The sequence below is a fragment of the Agelaius tricolor genome, unplaced genomic scaffold (genome assembly GCF_023055355.1).
Source record: "Agelaius tricolor isolate 1412-34295 unplaced genomic scaffold, bAgeTri1.0.p SCAF_28, whole genome shotgun sequence".
Classification (NCBI taxonomy): Eukaryota; Metazoa; Chordata; class Aves; order Passeriformes; family Icteridae; genus Agelaius; species Agelaius tricolor.
In genome coordinates, this window is record NW_027269288.1 from 5,178,784 (window position 1) to 5,203,177 (window position 24,394).

Sequence of the window (24,394 nt, forward strand, 5' to 3'; positions counted from 1 at the left end):
TGAAATCATGAGGTTTTTCTGAGTGACACAGCAGAGGCTGAGTGAGCTGCAGACATGCTGAAATGGTTACAGGTTGCTTAATTACAAACATGTGAAAACCATTAGGTCTCTTCTCCACCCCTCTCCTCATTTTCCCTGCTTCTGTACAAGTGTAATAAATACATTTACAAACATCACAAATAATTGCCATGAAGCAACCTTTAATGATATGGACTGAATCAAAATTAACCTGAAAAACAGCACAGTGTAAAATCATTTTCCTGCCTAAACTCATGCATCTTTTTTAAATCAGTAACTTGCAAATTTAGACAGAATATTTGAAGCCTTTGGATTCCAGAAGGGGAACATCACGTTGCAGCTCACAGTTCACCAGTGACCATAGACAGTAATTTCTGTAAAATACAAAATGTCTGAGCAAGGAAAAGAATCAGCAAGTAAGCAATGCCTCTTTTAAAGTTATTTCTAAGGATTTGGTGCAACTTTTAACTCTGCATGATGGTGACAGGCTCTGGTTTTTCCAGACACCACTAGGACTGCTCAAAGCCCCAAATTAACACACTCTGATGTTGACTTAGAAGTCCTGTGTATGTACCACTACATAAATACATATGCAAAATAAAGTCCATATGCCATAAAATAAAAAAAATTTAATAGAGAGTCCATTGGGCAAGGATACAGGCATAGCAATAGTTTTATAACTACATAAATGTAGTTGATATTATTTACAGAGGGAAATGGAGACAAACATTATAATCAAATACAGTGATTTCTGAATTTTTTGAAGATTTTTCACTTACAACAAAAGGATCTGCAACTCCAGCTCCCTGGAAAAGTAAAGTGCTCACAATCCATTTAGTGCAATAAAGGCTGGCTACAAAACTTAAGAGGAGAAAAAAACCTTTAAGAATTAATACCACATTAGCTAGTGGGGCCAAACAAAAAATAAAATTATTTTTGAGTTTAAAGTTTGAGAAGGAAGAGAAATTAGGATTACAAAGCAGACTAACAAGAATAATTCTCCAAAGCCAAGTGTTTAGATTGTCAGAAGTGCCAAATGCCATTGTTCCTCATGCCATTTGTCCCAGCTTTGTCCTGAACATTCCTGGGGACATAATGAAGGGAATGGCACAGAAATTCCTGCAGGTGTGACACCGTGTAAGCCCAAAGAAAGAAATGAAAGATGAATGTCCTCATCAGTCTGGCAGCTAACAGTCCTTTATCTCTGAGTGCTTGACTGCATCATTTCAGCAGGATTCCTGTTTAAATCAATACTTGCTTCTAAAATACAAAAATTGGGAGCAGATGATAAAAGTGAGGGGTTCTTACAAGTTATGTATTATTCTTTCAGCACTTCAGTAAGCCACAACAACTCAAGATTACAGATATTATTTCACCCTGGCATCATAGATCAGAACCAGGTGAACAGTGAAGTACAACCCATGTAAAGGAGTGACTCTCCAGAGAAAACCCTCCTGGACCTGGGGACCAAATACCATCTCTGCAGGATGCCATGCACAGCACATGTGAACACAAAATGCCACCATCCTTCACCATCCTTGGCAGAACTTGGCTGCCTACCCAAATACAGAGGCAGACTGACAGGGGCTTTACAAATAGTTTTATTAATGAGTTAAAATTAACTCCTGGCCTTAACTAGAACTTGTAAAAATTCTCACACACCACCTTCTAAAATCAGAATAATTAAGAAATTTCTCATGTAATGAAACCCAAAGCCCTTTTAGTGGTTTGACTGAGATGAGGAAGATGCAGCTGTAATTGATAAGCACTGAGCCACTGACCCCAGACTTCAGAATGCCCCAAGGGAAAATTGTAGAAACAAGAATGATGTGATGCAGGCTTCCATACAAATGATTTTGCTTATGAGTAAAGTTCTTGAGAGTAACCTTCTGCCCAAGGGAGGTTGATGGGAAAAGACCTTTCTCCCCAGAATGGGTTATGGATGGACAACTGCTGAATTGGATTATGGACAAATCCTCCTGCTAAGTCACCACAAACTCCTGTAGTCTTAATTAAACTCTAATGACGAAGGAAATATGCACATACTGGGGAACATCACCAGGGAGCACAGCCAGGACCCCCAGAGTGGGGTGTGGGAGCCAGGCCACAGCACTGCAGCCCACAGGGGTGTCTTGGAGCAGTTCTGAGCTCTCTGCACCCAGAAATTGTTTTATTAATGACTTAAAATGAACTCCTGGCTTTAACTGACACCTGACAAAGGACTGACACCACCCAAGCAAGACCAGCTGCTCTCAGCCTCCCCAGAGTTTTGAAAAGCCCCCTCCAGAGCCAGGCCTGCCACGGGCAGAGGCTGCAGGCTGGACCTGCAGCTCCCTCCCAGCAATCACCGACCTGGGCAACCAGGGCTGCTCTGCCTGGCCGGGAGGTGGCACCTTCTGCCCCCAGAGTGGCACTGTCACCATTCCCACGGTGGCAATCTCTGCAGCAGTGCCTGGGCAGCCCAGCAGCGACAGAGGGAGCTTGCAGATCTTCGGCCTCATGCAGGACAATGCAGGCACCCCGGGATAACAGCACCAGAGGCACACAGAGCCCTCTGCCACCTCGGGGAAGGACACGAGCAGTGCCAGGCGCCGCTGCCTCACCCCTCACCTTCCCTCCGGCAGGGGAAAGCCCAGCAAAGCCAGCACAGACCTTTCTTTGTGTGTGCCAAGCCCCCTGCTGCCATCCCAGGGGGGCACGGCCCGGCCTGTCGCGATAGGGAGGCCGAGGGTGAGGCCAGGAGGCAGCAGAGGCCGAGGCAGCTCCTCCCGTTATTGGTTCCTCGCTCGGGGCAGCAGCGGGCGCTGCTCCTCCGCGGGGGGCAGCTCCTCGGGGGGCAGCAGCTCGTAGGTGACACAGAGGGACGAGAAGAGGCAGCCCAGGAAGGACACGAGGCTGGAGAAGTACATGGCACTGCTGGCACTGCCCACGGCCGCCGTCAGCGGCCCCATGGCCAGCGCCACGAGGATCTGTGCCAGGAAGTACTGACAGCTCAGCAGGGAGATGTCAACGCCCATGCCACGGCGAGTGCCCTCCGACTGCGAGCCGACAAACTGCGGGGACACGGGCACAGAGTCAGGGGACACAGGGAACACAGCCACAGAGTCAGGGGACACAGGCACAGAGTCAGGGGTGTCCCAGGGCACATAGGCACAGAGTAAGGGGTGTCCTGGGGGACACAGGCACAGAGTCAGGGGTGTCCCAGAGTTAGGGGTGTCCCAGAGCCAGGGTGTCCCAGAGGGCACAGGCACAGAGTCAGGGGTGTCCCGGGGCACACAGGCACAGAGCCAGGGGTGTCCCAGAGTTAGGGGTGCCCCAGAGCCAGGGTGTCCCAGAGTCAGGGGTGTCCCAGAGGGCACAGGCACAGAGTCAGGGGTGTCCCAGAGCCAGGGGTGTCCTAGGGCACACAGGCACAGAGCCAGGGGTGTCCCAGAGTTAGGGGTGCCCCAGAGCCAGGGTGTCCCAGAGTCAGGGGTGTCCCAGAGGGCACAGGCACAGAGTCAGGGGTGTCCCAGAGCCAGGGGTGTCCCAGGGCACACAGGCACAGAGCCAGGGGTGTCCCAGAGTCAGGGGTGTCACAGAGCCAGGGGTGTCCCAGAGTCAGGGTGTCCGGGGCACACAGGCACAGAGCCAGGGGTGTCCCAGAGGAGCCAGGGGTGTCCCAGAGCCCGGGGCTCACCTCTCGGCTCTGGTAGTAGTCGCAGAGCAGGGAGTAGGGCAGCGTGCAGAGCGTGGCGAACAGGATGCCGTAGGTGGCGCACAGGGACAGCAGCACGTAGACGTTCCTGGAGAGCGTGGCCAGGCCCGTGCCCAGCCCAAAGGCCAAATATGCCACAAAGTACAGGGTCCGTGTGCTGAAGCGCTCCTCCAGCTTCTCCAGCACGGCTGCAAGGAAATGGGACAGCTTTGGGGTGACCTGCAGCCCTCCCCACTGCCACCCTTGCTCAGGCAGCCACATCTCAGGGGCAACCCCTGAGGAATTGGTGGCTTGCACGTGAGTGAGTGCCAAGGACCCTTCCAAACCTGGCTTCCACGATGCAGCATTGCTGCCCTGTCTGCACAGAGGGCACGGCAGAGCTGAGGCCTGGCACTGCCCCTGTCCCAGAGGGGTAAATGGGAGCTGCTGGGGGTGGGCAGGCAGAGGTGTGACACACTGACACACATGACAAAGGGCTGGGGTGGCACATGACACCCGAGTGCTCTGCCTGGGTGGTGCTGCACCAGAACTGTGCCTGTGGTGACTGCATGGGTCTCTGCATTCCATGTACTTTGAAAATGCCACTTGTGAAAGGAACCACATCCTAAAAGAGATGTGTCTTCACCCGGGTTACTGACCTCACCTGCTGTCAGTGCAGGCCAAGGTCAGTAGCAGAGGTAAAGGGGTGAAAAAGGACACTGCTACAGCACTTGTGCCATTGGCAGGCTGTGTGCAACATAAACACTGGCCCATTGTTGCAGAATCACCACTTTTAAGAAATGTATCTTTTCCCAAAGCAGTAGTTCAGACAGCTGTGCCAAGTACCTGAATAGAAAGCAGCACTGAATGCATAGATGCACATTCCCCAGCAGCCCATGGTGACCCCAGTGTTGTACTTCTGATACTCATCTGAGTTGTGAGGTGCTTTTGGGTTCCCTTGGAACACCACTTCTCCCATGAAGTCAGTATAAAAGAGTAGCATCCCCTCAAATGAAAGCCACCCTGAAAGAAGAGAAAAGTAACTTATTAGGATTTCAGAACATCTGCTTCCCCTTGTAAGCTCACAAGGATGTTATCAGGTATCTCACACTCACACCCCAGGACAGGTTGTGCAAGCTGAGGGTTACATAACATCCAGCCACATTTACCTGAGCCCGCTGCTCCCCGTGCATAGTGCTGCAATGTTTGTTAAAGACATTCAGGCTTGTAAAGACCAAGATTTACCATTTGAATTCCTAAGTGGAAACCTCGAGGCTGACTAAAGGCCACAAAATACTGGTTTAACAAGACAGAAAAATAGATGACAGCAGTCTGAGCTGTCTTCAGGTTCTGACAGGACACAGCACTTGGTTTAACAGAGAGGCTCATCCCATAGTAATTTCAGGTTGCTGTTATCCTCCCACATAGGACTGGAGGGAGTGCTTCTTCTGTCATGGTTGCAGCCTCCAGAGTGCCTCTGACACAGATAAAAACTCTGCTCACAAATTGGCACCAAGGCCATTGATGTAGACAATCCCCTAATTCCTTTCACAGCCAGTGAGTATTAATTACCTGGTCCCTTCTGTCCAATTTAGTGTAAATTGGAATGAGTGCAAGCCCTTCCTAAACACCAGGCACACACTGGCTAAGAGTAAAGGCAATCCTGTACTGGCTACAGGCACTCCTGCAATGCCATCTTCCACAGCTCCTCCTGGCCTGCTCTGGGACCCCTGGACATGAGCAAAGGGAGGAAAGTAAATGCCAGCCTCAGGGTGTAAGCATGGAAACACAACTAATCTCATCTTTCTGCTTGCTGTGAACATTCCCCTTAAGATGTGCTGATTTAGGCTCTTGTTCCCTTTCTAGGAACACAGGCTTTACTGCTGGGATCTTTTGGGTTTTTTTCCCTTTCTAATTGTTCTAAATAGCTACCTCAATAGTATCTATATGGAAGAAATCAAGTTGTCTCTATCAGCAGCCAATAGATAAAACTGAAAAAGGTTCACCCAAGGCAGAGTCCTCCCTTGTGGCATTCACATTCTCTGAAAAAATCCCCTTGCCCAGGATTTTTCTCCTGGGAAGCTGAGAAGCCTCAGAGAGAAAGGAAAACAATTCTTAGCTCATTTGCTTCTCCTGTGTTTTGCTCATGTGGAATGTGTTTGGAGATTGTTCACCCACAGGTGATTGTTCCATTGCATTCTGCTGTGAGTTGTTTTCACTCTTTGGCCAATTGGTGCCAGGCTGTGTCAGGACTCTGGGAAGAGTCCCGAGTTTTCACTATTATCTTTTTAGTATTCTGTAAGGATCTTTTTTGTATTCTTTAGTATGGTATAGTATAATATAGTATAGTATAGTATAGTATAGATAAAGAATATATATATATTATATATTCTTTAATATAATATAGAATTATAAAGTTAATTAATATAATATAATAAATTAGCCTTCTGAGAACATGGAGCCAGATGCATCATTCCTGCCTTTCTCGGGGCTGCCTTGCACATCCAACACTCCCTGGTGAAGGCAAGGGGGTGCTTAGGGAGTACCTAGGAAGTGGTTGATGCAGAGGTTTCGGAGAGCCTTGGGCATGTGGCAGATGGTTGAGCAGAGCAGCTTCACAGACAGGGGCTGCTCCAAGGCCTCGCCCGGTTCGTTCAGCTCGCTCTCGTACTTCACCCCGTTCAGGAGGATGTTGGCAACCTGCAGTGTAAGAACTGCCAGGTCAACAGCACAGCAGGAGAAGCACAAACATCCTTTAAGCAGCTGTATGCAACATTGCACACCTATCTGATCATCTGAAAGTTAAACTCTGCTGCTGGAGTACGTTGACTTGGAGGTTAAGAAGTGAATTAGAGTGGAACAGGTGATAAATGGCAGCACTGCACTCACTGTAGCTTTCAGAATGCTTGAAGCAGCTCTCTCCCCTGCACTAGGGGACTTGGGAACCACATTCAGATGCACAGGCACAGCAGGAATGCATCAATTCCACTGCATTTATAGGAGCTGTACCCACTTTCAGGTGAATGTGGATCCTGAAGTTTTAGAGACACTGAGGAAGAAGAGGATGGGTTTAATTGAAACACATTATCACTGCTTGCTAACCTCAATGCTCAACCTCAGTGTGCCCAGTATGTAAAATCCTGGCCCTAACAAAGTCTGCTCTCACAAACTGGGTCAAAAGTACAGCAACAACAAACAAAACAAACAAAAAACCAAAAAACCACCACCCCCAAAAATTAAAATAAAATAAAAAATCCCCAAATCAAACCAAACCAAACAAAAAAACCCAAAAAACAAAACAAAACAAAACAAAAAATAGAGGACTGTTTACCTCATCCCAGCTCATAAAAAAATGGGCCAGCATGCAGAGGTCTCAGACATTCCAAGTTATCACCAACAGTGGGAGGTGAGGTCAGAGTCTTATCCCTCAGTAAGGGAAAGCTCACCTCCCTGATGGAGCCAGATGTAATGACTGCCATAAGGAGAAGCTCATGGGAGAATCCTATCCCTGGCCCTATTTTGCAGGTCTTTCTGTGGAAAGGGAAGATACAGGCTCAATAAAAATGTGACCTTTTCTACGTTCATGTGGTAGCTCCCTTGGTAGTGAAGCAGGACTAAAAATACTGACCTAACTCTCACAAGTGGCCCAGTTAAGAGTGGGATATTCCCATTTCTCCCATCTTAACAAAGGCAGCTGACAGACTGCCAGCCATAATTCACACTCTACCCACTACTTTACTGATCTAGAGTCATAGCAGGTGTGCTGTTCCTGTAATGACTTTTATGAGGAAGCTGTCACAAGCTGTCTTTAATGAATAATCTGTGCACCACATATTTAAAACTATATGAAGAGATTAATAACACTCATGTTTACATGGTCATATCATTGATTTCCTGCTCTTACCTGCTGGCTGAAGGTTACATTTCTTCTTCTGTTATTCTCTGGGCAGTGTCCTGTTACAGCATCTGGAATGGCCAAAGTCTGAGGTCTTTTCAAGATCCCTGATGACCGTGGCTTTATTGCATCCAGTGAGCCCACTCTCAGCACATCACTGTCACACCCTGATGTTAAGCTGCTTTCCCCTTGCTCCAGAATTCCATTTGCTCCATGGTAGCAGCCATCAGGCACCCGAGGAAAGCTGACACTCACAGGCTGCCTGGACAAACTAGCTGGAAGTGTCATGTAACTATTATGCCCGCCTGTAAAACAGTCTATAAGCACACTGTCAATATTTGATGTCCCAAAGGATGATGCAAACTCATTAAGTCCTGTCAAAGAATTGTCTCTGCTGATAAAACTCCCATATTTTGGCGTGAGTGGGCTCATGGGGGAAACAGGACTCGTAAAACTTGCATGTAAGTGAGCTGAGTTATGAGAAGCAGAGTTTTCATTTACATTGTCCTCAAAGAAGAAAGGTGGAGAAGGAGGGAGAGGAAGACTTGGACTTTTCATCACCTTTTTCTTCCTGTTAGAGGACTTTAAGGGTCTCTCTGGAATGCTAACTAGAGTCAGCACAGTAGCAATGGTCAGTACAATTGAGGTGAAGACATAGATGACACGAAGTTGCCCTCCTACAGCTTTTCCAAAACTGGTTTTATCCCAGTGTATTCCTCCAACAACATAACCAAAGCCACCTCCAAGACCTGGTGGAAAAACAGAGCTAAGATTATCTTCCCTATCCAGTCCCACAAGTCAGCAGCAGCACAGCATCACTTGTATAATGAATCATGAGCAGAATCTGACATTTCTGTTTTACCATTTGACCCCTTTTCACTTCAAATGCACTAATAAACACAGCTGTGCCACAAGGACAGTCTGCATGTACCAACATGGTACAGAAGGAGGGAGAAAGTGCTGTGAAAGTGATGATACAAATAATTTAAAATTATAATTTTTCTTTGCCAAGAACAAAACACCTTACCTTTAGCTATTTCAGTCCGTAAACAGAAGTGTCCACCAGCCTTGTGACAAGGCTCTGCAATCATTCAGCTAAGACTGTTTTCCTGAAAGTGAAAATCCATTTTCCTCATATGAGGAATGCAGATCTAACTAAGACAGATCCAATCACTTCAGAAGTGTAGCAAGCTCATGACTCAGCACTGTGTTGACAGTGTGCAAAACTGCCACTGTGTTACTACTGATGAGCAGGGAAGTTTTGAGAACACCTTTCTCTCCATTCACATGGTGAAAGTCTTTCAACACTCTCCTTTCTTACTCACAAACACATTCAAGAGTGTGGAATGGTCTCCTAGAACAGGGCAGCACAGCAATTGAAGATGACAGCAGAGAGGGATCAACAGCACCCAGTATGCACTTTTGCCTCCAAGAGAGCAACTACAAGACACTTATTCCACACCTGCAGGAAGCCAAACCTCCTCCCTCAAGGGATAATTTTGTTTCCATAGGTCTTACAAAATATGTGAGGGACCTTCAGATGAACAACCCATGACTGTGCCTTGTTTGAGTTGAGGTAGTTACAAAAGCCTTTTGCATTAAGTAGATATTTTTTTACAGTTAATTAGTGATACCTGTCAGTATTTGGTCATTATGCTTATTCAGGAAAAGACCAGTGCTTCCACCCTGCTTTCTCCCAGCAGGGCTTGTTTACTCAGGGCTCACATCTCCCAGGAAGCACCACGAAGACATACCTGCTAACAAAGCGTGGATGTTGAGGCCCCGGTCTTGATCCACTGGGCTGCACACATCCATCATGTAGGCATGGCTGGGATTGTCTGCTGAATCTGCACTGAAGTCCATGAGGACAACACCACAGACTGTAAGGATGATGCCCCATTTGTGGTTATTCTCAGTGTCAGACAAGGCACTCCCTATATCTTTGCCATTCAGCATAAGGGAGAGCCCGAGCAATGCTCCTGGGAACAGAACCAAAACAAAATCAGTCACTGTTTGTCAGCAAGGCTGCAGAGCTCCAGACCCCAAAAGCATTATTCTACCTGCACAGCCTTGCAGCAAGCACTGTTGCTCTTGCTCCTATCAATGCAGCCTGGGAAATTAGTGTGGCTTATAGGACACACATAATCCTTTTCCACTATTCAAGCCTAACAGATGTCTAGAGTTTACTTTGGCCAAAAACATCCACATTCTTGACCCTCAAAATATCCTTTCAGACTCTGAGAAGTTTTTATGTGTGGATCTCCAGCTGCCAAAGCATCAGCTGTGTCACTCACCATCTTCTTCAGACCCACAACACCCAACACCTCAGGAACATTTTGTTCAGTTTAGTGCCACAAGGAATGTCACAGAAGAGAGATGTACAACGTTTTTAAGTGTTATCCCCATCACTTCCAAAAGACACACCTACTGCTAAAACCAGAATGAAAGGTCTTCTCCTCCCAAATCTTGATGTGCATCTGTCACTCCAGGCTCCCAGCAAAGGCTGCAGCAAAAACCCTAGAAAAAAGGAATCACCAATGGACAGGATTCTTCTACAAGCCTGTTTCACAGAGGAGTTAAAGCAGGCATGCCCTAAAAGGCAGTCAAGGCAGGACAGCACAGTGCAGTGACACCCCCAGTCAGCCAGGGACACACAGCACACTGCCTGGCATTGCCCAGGACAGGGACTCAGAATGTGCTGCTGCTCACTGCAGGGCACTTCACTCTGCATCAGCAGCACAGAGTTTGACACCAGGTGAAAAGTCAGAGTACAAGTTACACATTCCTAAGCACTCTGTTCTTTACAAGCTCTCATTTATCCCCTATTAGATGTGAGATCCCTGCAGGATTAGCTTGGAAAACAGCAGGAAGCAAACATGCAAGTAGGAAAGATGCCTCTATTAACCAGTGCCAGCCTGTTAGGAGGGGCCTATCTCTTCTTCCAAAGCACATGTTGTGAGTACAAGGACAGGGAGAACAAAATTTTCCAGTGGTATCCATAGTAATGGATACACTCCCAGCCCTGCCTCTGTGTAATTCAATGCCTGTATCACCAGTGGTCGATGGTCTTTCATCACTGGAACCCCTCATTTGTTACAGAAAGTTAAACAGGAGAAGGCAATCTCACTCTGCTTTTTTCACACACCCTTGAAAACTGCCTCTGTATGCTTTTTTTTCATGGGGACATAAATGGATACACTGATCTTCTTATGCTTGTTTTTAAGTACAGGAACAGAGCAACCAAAGGTTACCCTCACACAACTTTTAAGAGGTGGAGAAGTTATTAAAAGAACAGATATTTTGAGCACATTTGTCTTATTTCAGGCAGGGCACAGCAAGAATTGTCCTCCTATTTGTCTGAAATTTTGGTTAGCAGTTTTTAACCTCGAGAGAGTATCCTCATGAACAGCTGAGGTACTGCAAACAAAAAAATTAAAAAATCCCACAGTGGAAAAACTAAGAGGGAAGAAATAGCACCACAAAAAGTTACCTAATATAGGGCTGATGAACCACACCATTCCATACAGCTGGTCTGGAAGCCCCATCTGGAGCAGCACTGGGGTAACATAGGCTGTTTCCATGGCATAGCTGAATTCAAGCCCAAAGAGAATGCACCCATTGAAAAGGAGCTCCAGGAAAGACCTCTGAGGCTGGAGATCCCCAAAGTCCACCAGGTCCATGGGACAGGGAGTGTTGGGTGGGGGTGGAGGAGAGGGCCGGATGTGTTTCCTCCTTTTTGGGTGTCTCTTGAAGTTGTTGGCCCGGTGACTGATGTGCCGTGTGGGCAGCCCCGAGTAGCCTGGGGCTGAGGATCTCCAGAGCTCCTGAGAGGCCACGCCCGACAGGAGCGCGGCATCGCCGGCAGGGCTCGGGCCCGATGCTGGAACCATCATGGCTGAGGGTCTGCAACACAAACAGCTCACAAGAAAGTGGCTGAGGGAAGAAAAACTTTGCTGTCACAGATACATTTTATGAAAAATCCTTTCCTTAAGATCTTTTCAGCTTCTCCATGTTTTGCTGCTTTAAAATGTGATTTAAAAAATTGTTTACCCAGCATGTAAAATTGTTTTTACTTGATAACCAATAACAACGACCTGTGTCGAAACTGTAAACAGTCACAAAATTTTATTCTCATTCTATTCTTTTCTTTATTATCTTTCTAATAAAATCCTTTCTTCTATTCTTTTAATATAGTTTTAATATATCATTTTCTTTTAATATATCATAAAATAATAAATCAACCTTCTAAAACATAAAGTCAAAATTCTCATCTCTTCCCTCATCCTAAAACCCCTACAAACACCACCACACTTTGCTTAATTTTTTTTACTGAAGTTCAAGTCATTTCTCAATATTTCATATATGAAGTATGGCCTTTGTGTTAGTTACAACCTCTTCTTCCCATCTCTTGAGGGAAGGCATTTGTGCTTTATGGGCCCATCTCCTGCATCTTTGCAAAATGAAACACCAGAGATACTCTCTAGGTTACCTAAGTATTTGCCTACCATCACAGGGGATTAAAATTGAAATATTTAAAACAATTAACAGTCACAGATGTCACACTTTTCAGAAGTTCCCAATGGGTCAGCAAAGGGTTTACATTTATGTAGAATTCACTTGAGTTAAACTCGCTCAAGTTAAAAAAATAAATCATAATCTCAGTCTGTGTTTACAATAATGCAAAGCTTGGCAGGAGATTCCAGACCCCTGCTGCTACATGAAATCACTTTGGCAAGAAATCCTTTTGCTACTGATCCTAGCACTCCTGCTGCCTATGCAGAGGCCAAGGCTTAATGCAACACCTTCTTCCCAATGACCAAGTTTGGTTTTATTCCTATTTCCATTCCTGAATTCAGCAGAGATATCTCCACTGCAAGAAGGGGAGTTCCTGATCCTTAGGAACTGAATCATGAGAAGAAGATTCATGCCCCACAAGCCACCCTCAAAACTGCTACTCCTCTTTCAGTGCTTAATGGCTCCCAAGTGCTGAATAGGCTCCTTGGATCTCATCAGAGTCACTCCTGTAGCCAAAGCATGCACAGTGTGGTGGGTAAAACAGCCAAATGGTTTCCAAAATAGCACATCAGAGAGATGCCAACAGATCTGCTGCATAAACGAACCAAATGTGATTTCTTGATTCTTTTTTCCAGAAATGGAAACAGCTCATGAGTGAAGTCTGACCTTTTCCTTATGCCTCCTTGCCCAAAAGCTGCTGCTGCACAAGAACAGCTCCACATCACCCCATCCCTCTTCACCAAACCCTCACCACTGCACACTAGTGAGTAAAACAGGTCTCTTACTTTTTTGATTACAGTTCCCCTGGGGAAAAAAACTCCCAGCTCTTCTACTCTTTGGCTGTACAGCACTCCCCTAAATCTCATGTTTTCTGCCTCTTCATCTGGCACCTTTCATGCACTGCTCTTCCTTCCTGTAGCCCTCAGTCTACACAAAGCCACAATTCATTGCAGATCCCCAACTATTCCTGAAAGCAGAACCCCACAAGCCCAGGTTTACCATCACACACATTAACCCAAGCAGTGTTAAGCATGGGGGATGATGCCTACACAGACCAACCCTCAGCTCCATGCAGGGATCAGAGACACTGCACAATCCCAAACTGACTGTCCAGCACCTCACAGGAGATGGCAGCTGGAGTAACTGGAGTGCATTTGGGGGGCAAGGAGGATAAGGAAGGATGAGAGTGAGAAGGCATCTATTGAAATATTGCTAACATTGTGTCAAGGGTTTCCTTGACTGCTTCTCCTCAGAAGAGGTGTATATGAGGCAAGAGAGAACGAGCAATTCATTATCCCAGCTGCACATCTTGGCAGCCCTCACCTCACACAGCACCAACAGCAGCATCTTGCTTGGGAAGCTCATTAGGCACAAGGTCCCATACAAGGACCAGCAGAAAGAGAAGCATACAGAGACTTTGCTAAGACATCTGCACCACTGTTCTCCTTGACACTGTTCCTCCAAATTACTGAAAACTTCCTATGACCCATGTCTCTCACAAGCAGAGTACTTACTTTGCAGAGTACCTTTATCAGCCTCCAGGAAAAAGCAATATCCTCACAATGAGAATTTGTTAGAAATGAGGAGATACCTGAAAGAAGACATAATGAAAACCCAATCAGATTCATGACAGTTGCTCTAACAACCCTTTCACAGAGCCATGACAAAGAAGATGAGCTAGCAGCCCCCTTCACTACTATTATACCTTGCCATTGGCACAGAAGTGTTATCTCCTTATCTCCATCTATTAGTTTTCATTTCATACTAGATCCCCCTTTATCTCCTTTACTGTGTATTGCAAAGTGATTGCATTCCAAGTCCTAAGTGGCAATGTTTTAGTGATATAGGAAAGACCCCCCCATGCATGGCTCAAAAATACACGTGGTGACCTGTAATTACTTGAAACGAAAGGCTGTTATTGACAGCATGTCACTGGTCCAGCAGAAAATCAGTGTAAAACTATGAACTGAGCCGATATCCTCAACCCCTCATCTTCCTCAACTTATTGGTCGTTCACTGGAAGACATCTCAAAAATGCCCTCGGGTAAATCTACGTGGTGATCACGGCAGCAGCAAGGCAGAAAACCTCTCCCTCAGTGTGGCTGCTAGCCCTCAGTGTCAATAGTTATTTGGGATTTCTCGCACTCCACATCTGTTATAGGAACACTTGCACATCACAGTGGAAGGCAATGCTGGCTATGCCGGCTGCTATCCGCACAAACGCGAGTGCTCGGGCAATGTGGTCCGCCCTCACCGCTCCTCCTGCCACCGCTACGCCGAAAATAACTCTACTTTTCGGGCAAATCTGGCTCCGATCTTTCTGCGTCGGCTACCGAGGGTTCCCAAAACCCCACAGTCATCGGCGGGGAAGGCCGGCCCTGACCCTGGTGCTGACCCGGCCGCCGCCTGCCCATCCTTTGTGCCGGGCGGGCAGGAGCCGCGCCGGCAGCGCCGCGCCACCGACCCGGCCCGGGGCCGGCCCCTCAGGGCCCCTCAGAGCCCCTCACGGCCCCGGGCCTCGCGTCCGCCCCCCGCGCCCCCGGCCCGGCCCGGCCGCCGCCTCACCTGCCCGCCCGGCCCGCACTGCGCCGCGCCGTGACGCCGCCGGCCCCGCCCCGCGCTCTCCGCCGGCAGCGGCAGCGGCCGCCCCCGCCCGAGGGCTCCGGGCCCGCGCTGCTCCCGTACCGGCACCGGCACCGCCTCCGCCCGAGGGCTCCGGGCCCGCGCTGCTCCCACCCGCCCCGCACCGGCACCGGCACCGCCTCCGCCCGAGCCGCCCGCCCGCACCGGCGCCGCCTGAGCCGCGGGACGGCCCCGGGCCCGCGCTGCTCCCGCCCGCCCGCACCGGCACCGCCCGCGCTGCTCCCGCACCGGCACCGCCTCCGCGGAGAGCCCCGAGGCTGCGGCGGGGTCGGGAGGGCCCGGTGGTGGGAGAAGCCGCCCCCCGTTCTCCGCAGCACCCACCGCTCCGCGGGCTCGCCGCAGCCGCTCCCGCCTCGGACAGATGCGGCTCATTCCCAAATTGGCACTGGCGGGGCGGATCGTGATAGTAAGATTTTTAGCGGGTACAGAGATATTTTTTGATAGGCCTGCAGAGCAGATGCCGTAAAACATGATGCACTTCTCTATTTAAGTCTTCCCCTTCCTAGGCTAAAGAAATTAGGCAATTTTATTTTATAGTGCCATATTTTGGGCTTGTGTTTCATATTTCCTCACAGTTTGCAAACAAAGATGTAATGATGTAGTGCATTCTGCTCTACTTTTAAAATAAAACTTAAAATTCAGAGCCTTAATCATTAAGCATTCTTAATTTTATCTTCAGAGGTTACCATAACACTGCAAGAATCCCTAGTATATATTAGTATTTAGGTCTTGTAGAATTTATTGTAGCATATAAATCAGTAGTCATAGTAGGAATAAAAGGTATTTGTCTGAATAAAACAGCTGTAATTCATGCAATAGAGGGTGCAATCACATTTGGAAAAGATGCCAAAGAGCACTCTCTGGGGCAAACAGTGCAGCAAAGGGACAAGCTCATATAAAGCCTGACAAGAAATTGGGATAATCTTGCAGCACACAAGGACAGGAACAAGAGATCACTGTACATTCTTATTCCATTAATTTTCTGCCACCTGATCTGTGGTTTTTAACATTTTTACATCAGTTTGGCCATGACACTGGTCCAGTATTCTTCATCAGTGTTTATGTAATTAAACAGCAGTGTAAGGGACCTGTGTACAGCACTTAGGGTTATTGACTCACAGCATGACATTCACAGGGCAGAAGGGGGTTTGTACTTGTCTCAATGAAAAGTGGGACTGAGTTCCTCACCTATCCTCAAATGTTCTTCCTCAAAAACCACAACCCAAACAGCATGTGTTCAGTCCCAGAGAAACTCTTCCCTTCAATGCTTTCTAACACAGGGCTCTCTGCAAGCATCTTGTTCCTAGGCAGACCCTAAGGTATGTGCCTGATTGTGCCAGAATAGGTGAAACTGAAGAAGAAACTTGTCATGCACTGGCATGGTTTCACTGTTGTTGGCAGCAATTTGATACAGTTCACCTTTTCATCTCCTTCTCCCCTGTCAAAATGCTTGTGCAAGAGAAACTAAACAGAGATGAGAGAGTCAATCCAATGTAATAGATATCATATTTGAGTAATGGAGTAATCTCAAAAATACACCTTTTTGTCCCATACAACGTGTTCCATGCCAGACACCATTGCAGGCTTCTGCTGAGGATGCTGCAGGTTCCCCATTTTGACATACACTCTCTCCCCAGTCCTCCTGGCAGATTTGAAGCTATTTTGGTGCTGGGATGTCCCTCACCTGTCTGTGCTCAGCTTTTTCTTTTGCCTCCCCAGATATGAAGCTTCAGGGTCTCCATCAACCCAGCTTTGGCACGTGCCACTTCTCGGTGCTGATCCACATGGCTGTGGCCACAACAGGATGCTGTGTCTGCACCCAGCTCTCATCCACAATATCCACAATATTCACTACTCCACTTGCTGCCTATTGAGAGAACATACTGGTTTTAGAAGCCACATTCATAACAAACAGATTAAAATCATTGCAGTTGCTCTGGGAGAAAACAATCACATTCCTATTCAAAACCACAGGTTGACAGCATCCCTTTTATTTACCCGCCTTGGGTGTCACAGCCACTGGAAAGATCCTTCATGCTCTGAGCAGAAAAGGAGAAGAACAAAGAGGGGGAAAAAAAAAAAAGGAAGATGAAGATGATTTGAAACCCTAAGGATGAAGGACAGGAACAGAAGTAGGTGCAGCCAGGTGGCACAGCTGGTGAGAGGACATGAGCAGGCAGGGCTGCTGCCACAATGATCAGACAGGTGGGGCAAGAGGCAGCAGTGCTGGGAGAAGCCATTGCCATCAGAGGTAGCTGTAGGATCACCAGTGATTTCTCAGCCAGCTTCTGGTGCTCAGGTGTTGTAGTGCGTTCTTATATTTTGTAATACCTTGAAGTAGTTGGTTTTGTATTCCCATGTTTTTCCCAAATGGCTTATCTCAGACTGTACCCCCCCCCCCTCCTTTTCCCTCTACTCGTGTTATCCCTTTCCTGGCATAAGATCTCCAAAACCCTCACCCTGGCTCTCTGCCAGTCACCTCGACATCCCAGCCCCCTACCTAGAAGTTTCGGTCCAAGTTGTCGAGTGATTAGCCAGGGGCCAAGGGTCAACCCCCCAAGTCCTGCCCCATACGCTGTTTTGTATGTCTGTCCCCCCAGCACCCATCCCCCAGAGATACCTATTGGTCAGTAGGATTTTATCTATGTTAGTTTCCTCCCCCCTTTAAATGTAAGCTCCGAACGTCCCCCAGGGCTCTCGGCAGGAACCCCCTGAGGTATAGGAGCTCCCTCGGGACTCCTTAATAAAACCTTGGAATACCCCCTGCTGGGAGTCGGCCCCTTTCCTCTTCCACCGACGTCTCAGTCGTCTCTGCTGCAACGAAGGCAACCAGCCTGAGTGCCCTCAGCACCCTCGGGGCACAGAGAGTGTCTCCCCGCAGTCGGCCGTGGTGGGGCTGCACCCCCCACTCTCTGCCGACCCGGGTAAGGCCCAGGGACTTGAGAGGCTTGCAGAGAGACTGGGACACTCAGGGAGAGCCACATGGGCTGGACATGGTGTCACACACCCACAGCTGTTGAGTGCCTGCTCTGGTAAGACCCAGGCTTAGCCATCCCTGCAGTGACCACAACTGAGAATACAGCACAGCCCCTGCTCCCTCCAGCCTCAGTCCAAGCACCACCCATGTGCTAGAGCTCTGCAAACACTGGGAAGATGAAAACAGCATTTAGTGTTCTATTCCTTGTCATGAGGATGGCTTTTTGTTCCACCTGGCCATGGAGAGTGGGTTATGTCATTAATGCTGGCAGGCAGTCATGGCCATTTTATACAATGATTTTTCCTCTTAAATGTATTTGAGACATTAAACTCATGCTTATTCCATGGTCAATTAAATAAAATTGTCTGTTCAAAACTTACACAGATTAACTCTTACACCATTTAGCACAGTGTGTCCACTTGGGGACAGTGGGACAAATAACTCTAGACCTTCCCAGGGTAAGAACAAAGGAGAGAACAAAAGCAATTCCTGCTGTGCATTCATTTATTAGCATCCTTTGGGCTTTAGACAAAACAGAAACCACAAATCTCCTCTCCTCTGTGAGTTTGCACATAAATTGCTGTTGAAATGTAAAGTTACTCATTTACTTTATACTAGTTTAACCCATCAGCGTTCCAAAGAGCAGCTTTTGGTGGTGAATACCTACTGCTATGAATCTGCACTGTTCCCTCCTAACTTCTCTGGGTGCAAGATGGTTTGCATTCACTAAACACTTTTGTTAAATCCTTCCACAAAGTAGCTTCTAACAGCATATTCATCTCTGCTCATTTACAGCTTGATGTTAGGCTCAGTGTTTCATTTGCCAGCAGGCCTCATTATTTGCTTTGCTCAGATCAGACCATTCCTCTGTTTCTTAGAAACCTCTTACTATCCCCATAATCCTTTCCTCTGAAGCAGACATTGGCTCCAGTCAAGTGAAATTCTGTGCAAGACACCAACAGAGAGTATGCTGTTCTCCTGTTGAAGAGCAGGGTTTCATTCTGTGATGCTGGGTGTCTCTTTTTCTCCTTTTGTCTTAAAATTAATTTAAAACATCCTTCAGTTCAGTTCAGTGGATCCCTGATGTCATTCTGTGATCCATCTGGAACTAGCAGCTTATTTAAAATCAGTTCAGCTAATGACAAAAATTGCTAGAGTTAGAATCATGGAATATCTCAAGCTGGAACTGACTTGTAATGATCAAGTTCAACTTCCTGCTCATCACAGGTCCACCTAAAACTAAATCTTATACCAAGACATTCCTTGAGCTCTGACAGGCTTGGTGCCATGATGACTTTCCTGGGGAGCCCATTCTGGTACCAACATCCTGTCAGTGAAGAACCTTCTCCTAATGTCCAATCTGAACTTCCCCTGGCTCAGCTTCATTCCATGGCCTCGTGTCCTGTTGTTGGTTACACTGGAGTTACACAGATGAATACAAGGGTTCATCATACAGGCTGACATGTCCTCTAAATCCCAACTGGACCTGCTCCTTCCACTGTCCACTTTTCCAGATCATTTCCAGAGCCAATCCCAGCTTGCCTTCTTCCCTTGAACTCTCACTGTACATCTATTCCAGGCAGATGAGAGCTTTTGTTAAATCCAAATAAAACTCTGCTTTCCATAACATTTATGCTACCAGTTGAAGAACAAAATTTATATTTCTGTAAATGCCCAGTCATGCCACTAAGGTCTGTGGCCTATAGTATTGAACACAAATGCAGAGTAGGACAGAAAAAAACCAAGCAAGTTCAAACAAGGTGAGGTGCATCTCAATTATATGTTCTTAATGCTTATATGGTAAGATGAGCTTACCAGGTAAATTACACCGCCCCAGCATCCCTCACCTGCCAACTGAGTAGGAGTAAAGCAGTTGGTGGGCAGCTAATACAATGTAAGAACATAAAGAAACTTTGTATGTGCCAGTCTGCACAACACCTCCATATCTGGCCCTCAGCACATTGTCATATGACTTAATAGCCCAGATAAATCAGTTCCTGAACTGAACTCCTACACTGCCTATATTAATGGATGTATTAAGCATTTAAAAAGACACTTGGCTTTTTACTTTGAAAAAGGAAAAACACAACCAAAAACCCATGCCTAAAGCACCACCAGAAATAAGAACCAGCACTTTACTGCAGAATGAAAAGCAATGCTGATAGCACTAATCTCTTGAGTTGTCAATTCACTGAGAAAATAAATTCAGTGTAGTGAATTACTGTAGAATATATGAACATCAGTATTTAATATTCAGGAAAATTTCATTAATGCCACACTTCACCTAAACCATTCAAGTGGTGTGCAGTGTCAGCTGAACAGTTTTTCTTCCAGTGGTTTGTACTTGATTTGACTCAGACATTTCCACAACAGCAGCACGTACATTCACTCCTTTGCTGCCTGGAGCTTTCTGCAGACTGCTCAACAAACACTTCTATTTACTCCTGCAGAACAAAGCAGTGCTGCCCTCAGAATAACAGGAGGACGTCTATGCAGCTCCTGCCCTCATCAGCCATCCCTTCAATGGCTGGTCTCTCACCGACACTGAAAACCCAACACCGTTCAGAGAATTAGTCACTAGAGGGCACTTAGAGAACCCAGAAGATTGAGAATGTGCTTGGGATCAGAAGGACACGACAGTTTAAAGAGTCCAAATGATGAGATTTGCATTTACTTCCCAAGCAAACTCCTGTAATCAATATTTTAAGACACAAAACCAGGAAAATAATTTTATTTCAGATTATGACCTTTATCATATTTGGTCTTTTCATCAACTGAATTAAAAAAGGCTGGGGAAAAGCTCTCCTCTGAGGCACCACACAGACTAGGCTACATTGGCCATGCACTTCTAGACAAATGTTGAACAAAAGTGTTAATTGCTGGCATGTAAGATACAAATCATGTGAGGTAGTGGCTGCTGAGTGCAGCTTCAGGGAAAGAGGTGCAGGAACACACAAACCAGTGTGGCAAACTCACTGAAATACAGCATTTCATTTCCCTGCAGTGCCTCAAATTGCCTATGCATTTCACAAGAGACAAGGATGTGATTATGCCCCAGAGGCCCTGCAGATTTTATTCTCTATGTGACAAACCACTGAAAGGTGACAAATGCTATGTCAGGAACAGGAGCAAGAATCCTGGATGGTGGAACTTGCAGTCACCCAGAGCAAGCACAGTTTGTACTATATACATATATTTGAGCTCTAAACTTAATTCTCACTTAAAGATGGTGCATAAATAAAGACTACTCTCATCCCTGCTGTGTTACCAGATCAGCTCAATTCTTTGCCTCTTGTATTAATTGTAAGCTGTAGCTTTCAGCCTTTCAGTACATCCTGTCTTTAGTAAGGTTAAAATTTTCTTGGCTACCCAGAGTCCTTTTTCTGTATGGAGAAAAAAAGCAGAATTCATAATCAGTGAGTTCTGCAAACCCTCAAATCATTGCTTTTGTGAAGGCCAAGTGCAGGGCAGCACAAGGAAGGGTTGGGGCACTGCTGTGCAGGGAGAAGTGGTGAGGTGAGCACAGGTCACAGCACTGGCCATGGGTGAGGGTGGTGACCAGTGACCCTGACAGGTCTGTCACACACTGCCAAAGCTTTGCTGCTGTGTTCTCCAGCAGGGCTTGGGCTGGCTCAGGGCCCAGATGGAGATGGAGCACTCAGAACTCACAGAAAAAGCAGAATGGCACCAAGTGGTACTTGGTGGACAGGAAGGCTGAAGGTGTGCCTGCCTCTTGCTAAGCATTCATTAAACTCTGATTTATAAATTGGCTCCTTACCTTGTCTAAATTGACTTTGGAAACCTATGGGAAATACTGCCCCACTTCCCTGTGTTTGTTTGCCACAGGGGAAATGAGAAACCACTGGGTCCCTGGGGCTAATTACTTTCTTCAAAACCCAGCACTGCTGTGTTTCTGACTCAGCTGCAGCATTCAATTTTCTGCTGAGATTGTATCTCTATCGCATTACAGGATGAGTTGCAATAGCACCTGATGTTAATTGCAGTGCACAGACTGCTCCCTTCTCTCCTTTACACCAGTTATCAAGAAAAACAGGAAAGTCCACTTCTGCTGGTTTTAATTTAGCCTCTTCCACCCATACAGAGTGCCTGTCAGACAGGAGAGGCAGGGGCTGTCATCCTCTTTCTGCCTGAAAATATCTAACAACAAGGTAGAGACCAGCTGGATGTCTGCAGGTAGGTGACTACATCCCATCCCAAACAATCAGGTACCTCATGGAGACAGAGATGCTGGGATGCACGACAGCCACAGGGTGTAAACAGATACAGACCTGGACCATTGCATTTCCTGGACTGCCCCAAAGCCAGGCAGCCTCCCTTGCCTCTTGCAGAGAAAAGGACAGGGATGAAGTAACAGGAAAAGGACATCCCTAGGCTGCTCTCAAAGCTTGTCAGTCTCTTTCAAGGCCTATGCCTGTCTAAAACACCAAAGCAACCCTTAAACACACCAGAATCCAAACCACAGAAACAAGCAGGGCCATTCTGAGTGGACAAGAGTATATTGCTCAGCAAATTGGCCTGTGGGAACTAAATCTGAAAACATTTGTTGGGCCATGAGTAAAATTTACCTTTTCCTGGGGCACAGTGAAAGAGATGAGGGGGTTTAACATCTTATCATTATTTTGTTTCCCTCCTAAATGTCCACCTCTGACAGTGGCATTCTAGCACTAACCATGTATCATATAAATGTTTGTTTCTGACAAGTCATTTGTTAGCCTGTCATTTGCCAGCCTATCATTTCCCACTCCCCTTCTGCCAGCAGCAACCAGGATTTCTGTCATTTTCAAGTGTTAACCAGCATTGGCAGCTGCCACTTTCTTGGTATCATGTGTACATAGAAGAATGATAGGGATGTAACATGTGCCATGCTTTCAGTGCACATTGAATCAACAGCATTAGGAGAAAATTAATTGATTGGTCTGCTGGAAAGCAATGCCTCTGAGATTAGCACTGAGGGTTTTGGATATTTTTGAGTGAGATCCTTCAAGCCCAGCCTCCCACCAAAACAACAGGAGGGCAGCCATGGTAGATCAGGCAGCAGTGCTGTTTGTGCTGTTTCCAGCAGTGGACAGTGGCTGCTGCTGCTCACAAATCTGTCTTTTCCTTCTACTGGTGTAAATAACCTATTCACCTTGCCATGACATTTGCTGACTGTTTTCAGGTGAGTCTGAGTGCTATAAGCATCTCCTCTCTTCTGATTTCTTACCCTTTAGTTAAAGGCCCTTTCCCCATTTGGCAGCCCATTGTTTTCTACTCTTTCCCATCAGCAGGAATAAAATTGCTCTGACTAGAGTCCAACTTGCAACATGATGTTTCCAACCTGGAGTAGCTCTGGGATTTGCCTTCGTTCTCTTAGGACAAAGGAAGTAAAAAAAATAGGAGAGGAACAGAACATTCTGTCAAATAAACATTTGCTAATGCTCTTGAGCAAGAGAAATAGAACAGGTAGCAAACAGATTAACTATCTGCTACAGCAAATAAACAGCAGCAAAGGTGACCTGGACACTCTTTGGATGGTATTTCTGCATTAAGCCTGACACTCTCCAACAGGAGCCATGACCATTATATACAAAATTGGAGATCAGAGACTGACAACCTTCCCATGCACAGGGGGCAAATGCTTCCAACCTCCCACAGCTGTTTTTTAAATCAAAAGTCCAAGTGCACCAGGAGATTTGCTTAAGTGATCAGGTTACATGGAGGCAATAAAATGGGAGAATTTATTGATCAAAGATAAAGTGAACATCCCAAGATAGTCGAATATGGGCTCATTTACATTGCAAGTATCAAGTAGATGTCTTCACTGAGAGTTCCAGAGATCAGATTTCACAGTTGAAGGACAGAGATGAAAATCAGTATATTTATACAAGTAGACTTTTGTCGCTATTTTGTCTCTGGGCAAGCTGGATAGGAGATAAACAGGTTTGATAAAAGTGTCTTGCTGCAACTTTTGCACAGCTTCTCAAGCCACCCACTTGCCTAAAGAGAAACATTGCCACCAAATCCAGTCCATGAACCACAGTCAGGCCATCCCCTTCACTTTCCATGGATCAAAATAAAGCCTAGAGAGCCAGTTCTCAGATACAGGAGCACAGAGTCTTAGCATAATATTGGTTTGGGAATTTTGTGCACACAACAGAAGAGATGACCTGTGCTAGTCTCTCCCTCAGCTTTAAAGCATTCTGGCCAACAGAGTCTAGATCTCTCCTCAGAATTAATTTCCCTTGAGAATTTCAAAAGGGCAGAAACATGAAGACACTGTGGACAAGGGTGTTTTTTACCATTATCAATTTTGTAGCTAAACAACAATCTGTGTGCTGGTAGGTCTGTACAGGAAGCAGGATGTAGAATTCTGATGTGCTTTTATTACATGTGTGACTTCCTGAATTGCCAAGCTGGACAGCTGGCAAAGCCAAACATAACATCAATATTCCCAGAAACAGATGCATTTTAGATTGCCTCTACTTGTCACACCAAATGGATCTTCACTAAGACAATTATTATCTCTGTAACTCTTCCCCAAAATGGAATTTGCTTCCATTTGCAATTCTATATAAACCCACTAGCACTGCCTAACTTTTCTCACCCCTTCATGGATACTTACAGGTGCAACAGACCCAGCTGGAAAGAAAGGGTTTATTATGCATTTGTT

The 24,394-nt window shown here is 46.5% G+C and overlaps 2 protein-coding genes across 9 annotated transcripts in view; one reads left to right on the forward strand and one right to left on the reverse strand.

Moving 5' to 3' along the window:
- The window catches only part of MRPS16 (mitochondrial ribosomal protein S16), a 320,729-nt gene that overhangs the window by 3,493 nt on the left and 292,842 nt on the right, over nt 1-24,394 (forward strand). The gene's annotated exons all lie outside the window — the stretch shown is intronic.
- SLC45A1 (solute carrier family 45 member 1) lies at nt 181-15,170 on the reverse strand. 8 transcript variants are annotated; one of them, XM_071449126.1, is made up of 10 exons: nt 15,069-15,170; nt 13,631-13,695; nt 11,080-11,492; nt 10,014-10,106; nt 9,344-9,568; nt 7,599-8,338; nt 6,241-6,394; nt 4,541-4,717; nt 3,698-3,903; nt 181-3,071 (listed from the first exon to the last, which is right to left on the reverse strand). In XM_071449126.1, exons 3-10 carry the CDS (start codon nt 11,480-11,482, stop codon nt 2,790-2,792), a joined length of 2,280 nt encoding a protein of 759 aa, XP_071305227.1. In that variant the 5' UTR covers nt 11,483-11,492; nt 13,631-13,695; nt 15,069-15,170; the 3' UTR covers nt 181-2,789. The 8 variants fall into 8 exon arrangements, with proteins under 8 accessions (XP_071305227.1, XP_071305221.1, XP_071305225.1 ...); XM_071449120.1 differs by having other exon boundaries at nt 13,619-13,695; nt 15,069-15,169; XM_071449124.1 differs by having other exon boundaries at nt 14,976-15,115.